General features: G+C 41.9%; 2 protein-coding genes across 4 annotated transcripts in view; one reads left to right on the plus strand and one right to left on the minus strand.

Moving 5' to 3' along the window:
- The window catches only part of LOC102834091 (keratin-associated protein 4-12-like), a 26,660-nt gene that overhangs the window by 830 nt on the left and 12,986 nt on the right, over positions 1–12,844 (minus strand). The window contains exons 1-2 of one of the 2 annotated variants that reach the window (XM_006832612.1): positions 10,847–11,048; positions 1–169 (exon numbers count right to left, since the gene is read on the minus strand). In XM_006832612.1, the coding sequence (XP_006832675.1) occupies positions 1–169; positions 10,847–11,048 (371 nt within the window). Of the gene's footprint in view, positions 170–10,691; positions 11,049–12,844 lie in introns of those variants that run through there. The other variant, XM_006832611.1, reaches the window with a different exon arrangement.
- Positions 2,491–3,177, plus strand: LOC102834998 (keratin-associated protein 4-11-like). 2 transcript variants are annotated; one of them, XM_006832615.1, is made up of 3 exons: positions 2,491–2,606; positions 2,703–2,831; positions 2,958–3,177. In XM_006832615.1, exons 1-3 carry the CDS (start codon positions 2,491–2,493, stop codon positions 3,175–3,177), a joined length of 465 nt encoding a protein of 154 aa, XP_006832678.1. The 2 variants fall into 2 exon arrangements, with proteins under 2 accessions (XP_006832678.1, XP_006832677.1); XM_006832614.1 differs by having other exon boundaries at positions 2,491–2,694; positions 2,773–3,177.

Consider the following 12,844-nt stretch of genomic DNA (forward strand, 5'->3'; position numbering starts at 1 on the left):
CGGCAGCAACTGGACACACAGCAGGTGGGGCGGCAGCAGCTGGACACACAGCAGGTGGGGCGGCAGCAGCTGGACACACAGCAGGTGGGGCGGCAGCAGCTGGACACACAGCAGCTGGGGCGGCAGCAGCTGGACACACAGCAGCTGGGGCTGCAGCAGTTCTCCTGGCCTTGACCACAGCCCTGGTCAGAGCAGATGGAGCCACAACAGGAGTTGACCATGATGTCAGTGATAGAGGTTCTGGGTGTGTTTCTGGGAATGTGGATGTCTAAAGTTTTGAAGACCTCTTTCCTTGTGCTCCCTTTTATACTCTACTGAGGAACTTCTGTGATTATGAAAAGGTTATTTCCTTGTTTATATGACTACAAGTACAATTAGTAAATTCTATCATTGTATTTTTCCAAATATATAGAAATTAGTTGTTTCCCTTTTCTCAAATCCCCTGGTGTTTCCTTCCAAATGAGTCACCATGTGTGTTTCTGTCTTTGGTTTCAGCATAAGGCTCTATAGTACCACGTGATATGGACAAGTCAGTCTCACTTGTCTGTTTCCTTGATATGAATTTGGGAGAACTTCTGATGGGTACAGATCCTAGTGGAGAAATACCTGTTCAAACAGATGGAATGCTGGTAGGAAAAAGGAAAGTAGACTCCTTTATATGAGCGTGAGAAATGAGGTAGAGTATATAGTTTCGTACATGCATCTAGGAGCCCTAGTGGCACAGTGTCTAAGTGCTTGGCTACTAACTGAAAGGCTGGCAGTTCAAACCCAGCAGCCAATCTGTGGGAAAGATGTGACATTCTGTTTCCATAAAGATTCCCCAAACCAAATCAAACTCACTGTAATCGAGTACTCATAGCAACCCTATATAGGGTTTGGTGGTGGTGGTGATATGCCCCCAAAGCCTCATCTTTCTCCCTCAGAGTGACTGGTAGATCCAAACTATTGACCTTGTGGTTAACAGTGCAGCTCATAATTCACATGCTACCAGGGCTCCTTACATAGGGTTTCCAAAGTTGTAAAGTGTTGTCAAGTTGGTTCCCACCCATATATATATAGGGTTTCCAAGGCTGGTGTGACACTGTGGATTAATGTGCTAGATTGCAAAGTCGGTTTGAACCACAAGATCAGCTGTTCAAGTTCACCAGCTGCTCCTTGGAAACTCTATACAGGGTTGCTATGGATCAGAACTGACTGGAAGGCACGTAATAACAACAATGATAACAAATATTCTCTGTAGCAGAAAGCCTCTTCTTTCTCCCATGGAGTGGCTGGTGGGCTGGGACCTTGAGGTTCACAGTCCAGTGATTACAATATGGAGCCACTGTGTTCCCATGAGCAGTTAGCAGTCCAGTGCATAACCCACTACACCACCCCGGCTCCTTTCCAAGTATGGTAGTGGCGTGAAAAAGTTTCCTTGAAAATTTTGTTCTGTTTACCAAATAAAAGAAAATTACCATAGAAAAAGCAGGGAAAACATGTAAGAAGGAAATGTAAAGTTTCCATAATACCACCAATGAGAGATCATTACTATTAGGATTTCCAATGATTACATTAATACTTTCTATAAATTTTTATATAATCGAGGTTATAGTGTATAACCTCAAGGTTTAAATATTTACATTTGCATTAAAATATACATAAAATACACATTTAATGTATATTATATATCAAACCTTATTTGATAATTGCTTATTTATTAGAGTATACATTTATACTCTAATAATGTACATATAATATTTTCAGGAAACAATATTACCAATTCCAGTGATCCCTGATGGTTATTTCATTCCATACTCATATTTGGTCTTTAAAAAGAGGAAATCTGACAATATTTTCAAGTCAAGAAAAGGGATGAGAAAAAGGTCCAGCTGTCCTGGGGATTCTTCCAGGGTAGCCCATGATTATTAATTACAACTGACCACATGGTGGATCTTAACCTTGCGTTTCCATACTAACATACCATCCTTCTGAGATTTCGTTATGGATGCATCTGGCTTCTTTTTCTATAAGGAATAATGTGAAATTCATGGTCTCCACATGAGGAAGAGTGACATACCATGTCACACTTCCATGACAATGAGTCTGTGTAAGAAGGTGCAGTGTCTCTAAACACAGATGATGCTAACAAGGAAGAGCAGGAGATGATGCAGGAAAAAGAGCAGATGGGCTGAGAGTTGACCCTTCCAGCTTACAATATTTAATCAACATCTGAGCCAAGATGATACACACAGAGGAAGATAGATAATATGTGATTCAGGAAGAGCCATTGGGACCAATCCAAACACATCAGGCAAGGAAAACAATGTCTTCTACCCTCTTGGAAAATATAATTGCCTTATTTTATAATTGCTTACTTATTAAAATAAACAATAACAAGGAAACAGCTCCCTCAGAAGGGTATAAAAGGGGATGTGTAGTAAAGAGACTTCCATATTCCAGAAATACACTCTCCTGGAAGCAAATCGAGAACCTCCACCCTCTGACACCATGGTCAACTCCTGTTGTGGCTCCGTCTGCTCTGACCAGGGCTGTGGTCAAGGCCAGGAGACCTGCTGCAGCCCCAGCTGTTGTCAGACCACCTGCTGCCGCCCCAGCTGCTGTGTGTCTAGCTGCTGCCGCCCCAGCTGCTGTGTGTCCAGTTGCTGCCGCCCCAGCTGCTGTGTGTCCAGTTGCTGCCGTCCCAGCTGCTGTGTGTCCAGTTGCTGCCGTCCCAGCTGCTGTGTGTCCAGCTTCTGCAGACCCCAGTGTTGCCAGTCTGTGTGTTGCCAGCCCACCTGCTGTAGGCCCAGCTGCTGCATTTCCAGCTGCTGCCGTCCCAGCTGCTGTGTGTCTAACTGCTGCCGCCCCAGCTGCTGTGTGTCTAGCTGCTGCCACCCCAGCTGCTGTGTGTCTAGTTGCTGCCGCCCCAGCTGCTGTGTGTCTAGTTGCTGCCGTCCCAGCTGCTGTGTGTCCAGTTGCTGCCGTCCCAGCTGCTGTGTGTCCAGCTGCTGCAGACCCCAGTGTTGCCAGTCTGTGTGTTGCCAGCCCACCTGCTGTAGGCCCAGCTGCTGCATTTCCAGCTGCTGCCGTCCCAGCTGCTGTGGTTCCAGCTGTTGCCGTCCTTCCTGCTGCCAGACCACCTGCTGTCAAACAACCTGTTACCGTCCCACCTGCTCTGGTGGTTCCTGCTGTTGAGTGTCCTTGGTTTCATCCTCAGTCCAGGCAGAGATGACTATTCAACAAAACATGCGGCGCTTCCTGAGTCCATAAACTTACAAATGGACCAAGAGACTGGTTTAGAAATGGCTGGTCTCGATATCATCACTCCCTTGATTCTCTTTAGTAGAAACATGATTAATAAATCAGAATTTTCAGTGAGATACTGTGTTAATTTATTTTAGAATTCCCAATTCTGATGCAAAATATAGGAGTCTTCAAATATTTCTTTTCTGTATTATTTCTAAGATTTTTTTCCCATGTGAAACAGCTTGATATTTACCAATAAAACCTTTAAGCATTCTAAGGCACTAAAATTTCTCATCTCTCATTATTAATTGTCATTGAAATATTCTTTTTTTTTTTTCCTTGCACAACATAGGACTGTATGTTCTTAGGACACTTTACAATAGAAAATTTAAACTGGCACTCATTAACATCAGTGGTTGAAACTTACCAGCCACTCAATTGGGAAACCAATTTTGTTGTTGTTAAGTACCGTGGAGTCAGTTCCAACTCATAGTGATCCTGCACAGGGTTTCCAAGGCTGCAAATCTTTATGGGAGCAGAAAGCCTCATCTTTCTCCCATGGAATAGTGGTAGTTTTGAACTGCTGACCTTGAGATTAGCAACCTGATTCGTAACCACTACACTACCAGAGCTCCTTCACCCTATATCGGGTCATTATGAGTCATGACCGACTTGAGGACACTTAACAACAACAACAATATGATTTTGGAGTCCTGGTATGGTGCTGTAGGATAAAGCACTAGATCTCAAGGTCTGTTTGAACTACAAGATTGGTGGTTCAAATTCACTAGCCGCTCCTTGGAAACCCTACACAGCGTTGCTGTGACTTGGAACAGACTAGATGGCACTTAACAACAACAACAGCAATGATATTTTATCCAGACCAGAATTGAGTCTGGCAGCAGTAATTAGAAATGGTTGAAAAGGTTTGGAATCTAAACCTGTAACCTGACAGTTGTAGATTGCAGTTCCCATGAATTGTATAAAGCCTATTTGAATAGTGGCAGCACAGTATAAAGAAAAGCCACAGACCTCACAGAAGAGAAAAGACCCCAGTGTCGCCAGTCTGTGTGTTACCAGCCCACCTGCTGTAGGCCCAGAGTTGGACAGTGTTAGATCTGATTTCTGACTCTACTGTAAACTAACTGTGGTCTTGGGCACATTGCTTAAACCACTGATCTAAAATGGCTTTTCATTAAAGGATCATAATGCCAAACTATTAATACTATCATAAAGATTCAAGGTGACAAAGGTACATGGTAAACAAATAAAAATGTGCTCCCTTCATCTTCAATTAGCCTCATTTCTATCTTTTTAAAAAGTTTTTACTTCGAAATAATTATAGATTCAAAGTAGTTGTACAAACAAGTACAGGAAAGTCTCATGTACCTTTGAACCAGTTTTAACCCATGGTAACATCTTGGGAGTGGTGGTGGTTATGTGCCATGGAGTCGGTTCCAACTGACAGTGACCCTGCATAGGGTTTCCGAGACTGTAGATCTCTATGGGAGCAGAAAGCCTCATCTTTCTCCCACGGAACAGCTGGTAGTTTCGAACTGCTGACCCTTAGATTAGCAGCCCAACTCGTAACCACTACGCTACCAGAGCTCCTGTGGTAATATCTTCCTGAATTATAAACCCCCAAACTAAATCCATTGGTGTTGTGAACTACAGGGAAACCTGTTTAAATGTAGATTCTGATTCAGTGAATCTGGGGTAAAAATTTGTACTTCCAACAGGTGGCTGACTGAAGTGAACTGGCAGGGCTGGAAGCCTGATTCCTAATCCTGTGAGGTTGGATTGAAGCCATTGGTTAATCCTGATGCAAGACAGACTGCTAGTGCAGCCCCTAGGATCACTTTGTTGTTTGTGTATGCTGGTAGTTGGTTCATAGGGATTCACATGACAGAGTAGGACTACCCCATAAAGTTACCTAGGCTAAAGGGTTTTCTCTGTTTGGGAACTTTTTATTGTGTTTTAGGTTTAAGTTTATATAGCAAATTAATTTTCCAATCAATAACTCACATACAGATTCCTCAGTGATATTAGCCGCAGTCCCCACACTGTGTCCCTTCTCCCCCTTTTCTCCCAGAGGTCCTTGCTTGTTTCCATTCCTCAGGTTTCCCTGTCCCTTTCTGCCTTCTCATCTTTGGTCATCTTTGGAAAATGTTGCCCTTTTTGGTTTCTGATACTTGACTTTCTAAGGTGTTATTGTTTCTTTTATAGGCTCCTCTATTAGTTGGCAGGACGGTGGCATCTGAGAGTGTCTACAGTTTCAAACTAGAAGGTTGTCTTAGGGCAATAGTCTGGGGGGTGGTGGGGTGGGTTCTCAAGTCTCCTTTAGATGAGTAAGTCTGGTTTTTGGTTTTGTTGTTTGTTTTTCATTTGAATTTTGTTTAACATTTTTTATTCACCCTTAGCAGGACCTTCTGTGTCATCCTGGTCAGAGTGATTGGTAGTGGTAGCTGAGCACCATCTAACTCTTCTAGGCTCCATTGGAGGAGACTGTGGTCCATGTGAGCCAATAGTCCTTTGGACTCATTGCTTCCTTGAGTCTTTGCTTTCTTCATTCTCCTTTGCTCCAGATGGGAAGAGATGAACAGTTGCTTCTTAGATGGCCAGTTGTAAGCTTTTACGATCAGACTACGATGCCAAACATTACATTTATGAACAATAAGCAATTATATTTATTTTCTAATAAGCAGTGTAATCAAAGACTTACTTGTGCTTCCTTACTAATCTATAGTGAACAATTTCACATGTTTTCACATCAGTGATCTTGCTTCTTCTGGCATCTCTCTTCCAACCCCACAGCATCTTTCTACAAAATCAAAGCCTCTTTTTAAGTTTATAGTCCCTGACAAAGGGCAGAGTACCCAGGAAGCAAGATGATCACAGGCTTACTTGTGCTGATTTACTAATCTAGAGTGAACAGTTTTACATGTTTCTTACCATATGCTTATTTGGTAATCCTTCTCTGACTACTGTACATTGGATATTTGTAAATAGCAATCCTGTTTTTCATGCCACCCTCTAGTCACTTCACCCAAGTCACTGTATATTCTCCCAACCTTAGGGGAAGCTACTCCTTGCTGTTATGACCCCTAGGTAGTGAGCTTTTCCTTGTTGCGTTCCCTCGACACTGTCCACATCTTTGTAAATATTCTCTTTACTACCCAAACATTCTTTTATCTTGTTTCTGCCATGGCCCAGGTCTTGTTGTAAAAACAGGAAATTATAAGCTTTGTGTTATTTAACATTGAGAAAGACAATATAAACTTATATTCTTTGATTCAGCTCTAGCCAATAAACACAGTGTTAAAACTAGAGTCTGTATCCTGTAATTAGCAGTTGGTAAAGGGAAACAGATAGAAATATAAAAGATGTGTTGATTCTGGTGTACCAAAAGACAGGCTCTACGAAATGGAGTCCTGGTGTGTCACTGTAGGATGATCACCCTGGACTGTTAACTACAAGACCGGTAGTTCAAACCCATCAACCACTCCTTGGAAGCCCTATCCAGGGTCTCTATGTTTTAGAACTGACTCATTGGCATTTCACAACAACAACCCTATAGAATGATTTAGAATAAGTTGGAAAGGGTGAAGATGAAAATGTCTGCATGGCATTTCTATGATATACTAAGAATATCCATGAAACCTATGTTGGAGTGAAGCTTACTTTTTGTCAGTGTCTATCCATTTTGGCTCTTGACATCTAAAAACTTTCTTTTTTTAATTAGAAAAAATAACAGTCAACAATTAGTTACACTTCTTTAGTTATTCAGAAATATGACACCACTTATGAGAAACCCTGGTGGTGTGATGGTTAAATGCTTTAGTGCTAACTGGAAGTCAGTGGTTTGAGCCTACTGGTGAAGACCTGGCGATCAGCTCCCATCAGGGCTTCAGCCTAGGAAACATTATGGGATGGTTCTACTCTGTCCTATGTGGTCATTATGACTTGAAATCAATTCAACTGCACACACAACAAAAATGTATAAAACACTAATGCATGAAATGTAAAACTTTAAGTTGTTTTTAATATGCTTTCATTCCTGAATTAAAACGCAAAACCCTTCTATCCGTATCAACATGATATTCTCTTTATGTATTGTGAAACAGCTTTCTCAGTCAAGTAGGATCATTCCAACCAAGCGAAGTGACGACAGCCCATAATGGGAGAGTAAAATCATCAGGAAAGGAGAAGACTTGGATAATATGAGACAAAAATGATGAAGAAATTTCAATATGGAAATGATAAAAGTTTGAATAGTATGAATAAAATTTTTAAATGTCTTATGGAAAAGTTGCCATGGATTTCATAATTTCCAGAGATTTGGGATTAGAAGGTCCATTTTGTATTCTGACAGAGACTCATATTTAGAAGGATAGGAAGGGAGGAAAAGAGGGAGGGGGGAAGAGAGAGAGGCTTGAGCTAGGTATTACACTCAGAATTTGCACACTCAATGATGGAACACTCTGAAAGTAGAAATGGAGCCAGGTGAAACTGAGATTTCTTCATGTTCAACTCAAAGTGTACTTTCAAATCCCAAGGAAAAACTATACAGGGTCACTGTGAGTCGGAACTGACTCAATGGCACTTAAACACAACAACAATACGACTCAAAAATTTGAGTTATAGTGGACAGTGAAACAATGATCTACACTTTTCTTGATGTTTTGTCAAAGAGAACAGTTGTTGTTGTTGTTGTTGTTGTTGTTGTTGTCAGGTGCTGTCGAGTGAGTACCAACTCATAGAGACCTTCTACACAACAGAACGAGACACTGCCAGGTCCTGCACCAACCTCATGATCATTGCTACACTTGAGCCCATTGCTGTTGTCACTGTGCCAGTCCATCTTGTTGGGACTCCTCCTCTTCTTCACTGACCCTCCACTTTACCAAGCATAATATCCTTCTCTGGGCACTGGTCTGAAGTATGAGATAATAATATCCGAAGTATGAGAGACTGAGTCTGGCCATCCTGACTTCTAAGGTGCATTCTGGTTGTACTCTTCCAACAGATTGTTTGCTCTTTTGATGGTCCAGGTTACTTTTAATACTCTCCTCCAACACCATAACTCAAATGCATCGATTCTTCTACAGTCTTCTTGATTCACTGTCCAACTTTCACATGCATATGAGGTTATTGAAAAGACCACGTCTAAGATAATATTCTAACCAAAAGTAATGCTTCAATAACTATAAAAGTGGTATTTATTGAGTGTCAGGCCCAGTGCTAAGTATATTGCATTAGATAATGTCTTTAAACTTTGAAGAAGACAATGTACGAAGGGGCTTCAGAGAGTTCATGGAAAAATTGAATGAAAAGGTAATAGAATTTTTCATGAACTTTTTGAGGACCCCTTGTAATATTCCCATTCCACAGGGAAATAAAAGTGAGGCTTGGAGAGGTTAAATGATTTTCATCATGTCATACAGGTAGTCTCAATTCCAACAAAAGTAATTTGAATCAAGAGCCCATACTCTTATTCATGCTCTACTTGCTTTCCTGCATTTGGAGCAAAATAGCTGTTGTCATTAATAGACAAGTAAACCTGATTGATTGGAAGAGATCAATATTTGTGCCCATTCCAAAGAGATGTGACCCAACAGAATGCAGAAATCATTGGACAATCTCTTTGATATCTCAAGCGAGTAAAGTTTTGCTAAAGGTAATACAGAAATGGCTACAATCACATTGACAGAGAACTTCCAGAGGTTCAAGCTGGATTCAGAAGAGGCCATGGAACAAGAGATATCATTGCTGATGTCCAATGGATCTTGGCTGAAAGCAGAGAATACCAGAAGGATGTTTACCTATGCTTTATTGACTACGCCAAGGCTTTCGATTGTGTGGATCATGACAAGCTATGGACAACATTGAGAAGTATGAGTATTCCAGAACACTTAATTGTACTTCTGAGAAATCTGTATCTAGACCAAGAAGCAGTTGTTTGAACAGAGCATGGGAACACTGAATGTTTAAAAATTGGGAAAAGTGTGCGACAAGGTTGTGTTCTTTCACCATACTTATTCAACCTGTATGCTGAGCAAATAATACAAGAAGCTGGGTTTTATGAAGAAAAACGTTGCATCAGGATTGGAGGAAGACTCATTAACAACCTGTGATATGCCGATGATACAACCTTGCTTGCTGAAAGTGAGGAGGACTTGAAACATTTATTTATGAAGATCAAAGAGCACAGCCTTCAATATGGCTGCATCTCAATGTCAAGAAAACAAAAATACTCACCACTGGACCAATAAACAACATTCTTATTAATGGAGAAAAGATTGAAGTTGTCAAGGACTTCATTCTTCTTGGATCAACTATCAACACTCACGGAAGCAGCAGTCAAGAGATCAGACGATGTATTACATTCGGCAAATCTGCTGCACAGGAACTTTTTAAAGTATTGAAGAGCAGAGATGTCAGCTTGAGGACTAAGGTGCGCCTGACCCAAGCCATGGTATTTTCAATAACCTCATATGGATGCGAAAGCTGGACAGTGAATAAGGAAGATCATAGAAGAATTGATGCCTTTGAGTTGTGGTGTTGGAGGAGAATCCTGAAAGTGCCATGGACTGCCAAAAGAACCAATAGATCTGCTTTGGAAGAAGTACAGCCAGAGTGCTCCTTGGAGGCCAAGATGGCTAAGCTTTGTCTCTCATACTTTGGACATATTGTCCAGAGGAAACAGTCGCTGGAGAAGGATATCATGCTGGGTAAGGTGGAGGGTCAGAGAAAAAGAGGAAGACCCCTAACGAGATGGATTGGCCAGGTGGTATCATTGATGGACTCAAGTGTGGCAGTGGTAGTGAGGTTGGCCCAGGATCGGACATTGTTTAGTTCTGCTGTGCATGGGGTTGCTATGAGTTGGTTCTGACTCGATGGCACCTGACAACAACAACAACAACAACAAACACACACCAAATTGTTAACAAATCGGGGATTTCAATCTAACAAAATGGAGATGTTTATTAAGAACACATGGACACAATATGAGCTCATTGCAATCAATGTTGTTGTTGTTAAGTGCCATCGAGTCGGTTCTGACTCAAAGCGACCCTAAACAGGGTTTCCAAGACTGTAAATCTTTATGGGAGCAGAAAGCCTCATCTTTCTCCCACAGAACAGCAGGTAGTTTCGAACTGCTGACCTTGAGGTTTGCAGTCCGATTTGTAACCACTACGCTACCAGAGCTCCTTTGCAATCAATGTAGACTTACAATAAAAACATCACTAGTCTAAAAATAAATGAATTTAGGACTTGGTCAAAATTATTCTATAAATGCTTTACATCAGCCATTTTCTAAAAGAGCTGGATGCAAACTCCGAATGCCCAATCAGAAGGGAGACTGTAGTTACAAGTCCAGTCCTCGGTCATTGGCTGGCTACAATCCGTTTTGTATGACTTGTGACATTCAGAGTCTGGTTTACAGAGATGAGAAGCAGAGATTAGCAGCAAGGGGTGGCACAGCAGGTAGGGCGGGGGCAGGTGGAGATGACACAGGTTGGGCGATAGCAGGTGGTTTGACAGGAGACTCGGCCACAGATTGGGCGGAGGCAGCAGCAGGGGCGGCAGCAGCTGGAACCACAGCAGCTGGAGCTACCACAGGAAGGGCGGCAGCAGCTGGAGATGCAACAGCTGGGTCGGCAACAAGTGGGCTGGCAGCACTGGGGCCTGCAGCAGCTGGACACACAGCAGCTGGGGCGGCAGCAAGTGGGTTGGCAGCAGCTGGGACTGCAGCAGTTCTCCTGGCCTTGACCACAACTCTGGTCAGAGCAGACGGAGCCACAACAGGAGTTGACCATGGTGTCAGAGGGTGGAGGTTCTGAGGGTGTTTCCAGGAGAGTGAGGTTCTTGAGTTTGATGTCTCCTTCTGGCACAGTCCTAATAGGGTCTGTTGTCAACATGCTGTCCTCGTTTTTGTTAACTGATAGAAGTAATTCTCAGTTTCCTTAATGACTTAACTTTGTTGGAAACAAAAATTTCCATTCCATATGTGTACATGCTAATTCCCATCTCCAATTGCTCCTAATTTACACATTGCTGGCATTTTATAGACCACACTCTTCTTCCTCCACGGAAGCTTATCATGTGATATTCTGCATTTGGAATTGCAGAGTTCAATCAGTCTTCCTTAAGTAGGGTGGGATCTGGACATTTCTTGGCATACATTTCTTTCAATGACCATCTCATAGTGTATCATCTGTCATGGGTCATTTTTGAGCAATGAAAAATGGGACATCTCTGTGTGTGTATGACCCAGGTGACCTTTATACCTCTGGAACGGGTTCCCCTGGGTGGTTCAAACTTTGGCTTATGTTCAACATCCTTAAATTCCGATAGAAAATTTATCTGTGCAATTCATCTTACTACAATGTTACATACTCACTTAAATTATTACTTTTCTATTTAATGTTTGTGTCATATGTCTCCATCTGGTTCCTTAGATTCTGGAAGATGAAGCCTCATTTTTGTTCCATGTCTCACTCTTAATTAAAAAATAAAATTACTTTATGATGCAAAAAGAAAAAGTTGAATAATGAGAATATGCCTGTCTTCAATTCATCTCCATAGCTGGGAAATCTACAGCATGAGTTGTTGTTGTTTTAATCAATTAGAAATGTCAGTGTATTTTAATAAATTCAACTTTATTGAATTACTTTGTTTTACTTAACCTCTGTTTAGTGGTACTCCAACTTTAGCATAAGAATCATCCAGAGGGCTAGCACAACTCCCAGAGTTTCCGATTGCTTGGCAGAGCTCAGTCTTCAGGTGCCCAGCTGATGCCAATGCTGCAGGTCTGAAGACTACACCCAGAGACCTGCTTTATCCTGCCAGTCAAGTCTTATAATCAAGTCCCTGCCTTACTTATAAAAGAAACTTGTGGAGGACACATCCCGGAATTGTCAACATGGCAGCTGCAGCAAGATGCCTCGGCTGACTTGGAACAACAGGGCTCTGGGATACAGGGATTAAGACATAGTTGGAATGGGGAAAAGAGGGGAAATAATGTTAAGATGCTTGCCTGTCTTTTGAATCTTGGTTTCCCTGGCATACCATTATAAAATAGGCACTTGAGGGGGAGAGAAAAGAATAGCCAGAAATATCACCATAGAAAGCTTGCAAGTCCATCTTCTGCCTATAACCGATTGGAATACCAAAAATGAGGCTACAACGTGCCCAGTGAAGGAGGATTCCTGCAGAGCCTCTGCATTACATAAGACCATAGGTGGAATCCTGAACTCCATCCAGAATCTTCTAAGGTGGAAAATTTCCAATTGAAATGACAAGCAGACCAGCCTGAAGCAGCTAGAAGAACAGAAGATACGTCTTGAAAGAAAGACCGACAGAAAAAATACAAAACAATATAGGCAATCCGACTGATTACTACAAGAATAAACAAGTTGATTGGAATACCTAAACTGGGACTACAACGTGCCCAGTGAAGGAGGCTTCCTGTGGAGCCTCTGCAATACACAAGACTATAGGTAGAAGCCTGAACCACATCTAGATCTCCAGAGATGGGAAATTTCCACTTGAAAAGACGAGCAGACCAACCTGGAGCGGCTAGAAGAACAGAAGATATTTCTTGAAAGAAAGA

This window comes from Chrysochloris asiatica, unplaced genomic scaffold, assembly GCF_000296735.1.
Source record: "Chrysochloris asiatica unplaced genomic scaffold, ChrAsi1.0 scaffold00007, whole genome shotgun sequence".
Lineage (NCBI taxonomy): Eukaryota > Metazoa > Chordata > Mammalia > Afrosoricida > Chrysochloridae > Chrysochloris > Chrysochloris asiatica.

Bases quoted from the DNA above. Each gene is read 5' to 3' on its own strand.
- LOC102834998 (XM_006832614.1), top strand. From the start codon at position 2,491: ATGGTCAACTCCTGTTGTGGCTCCGTCTGCTCTGACCAGGGCTGTGGT. The intron at 2,695-2,772 runs GTGTCCAGTTGC...GTGTGTTGCCAG, and splicing joins GCTGCCGTCCCAGCTGCTGT to CCCACCTGCTGTAGGCCCAG.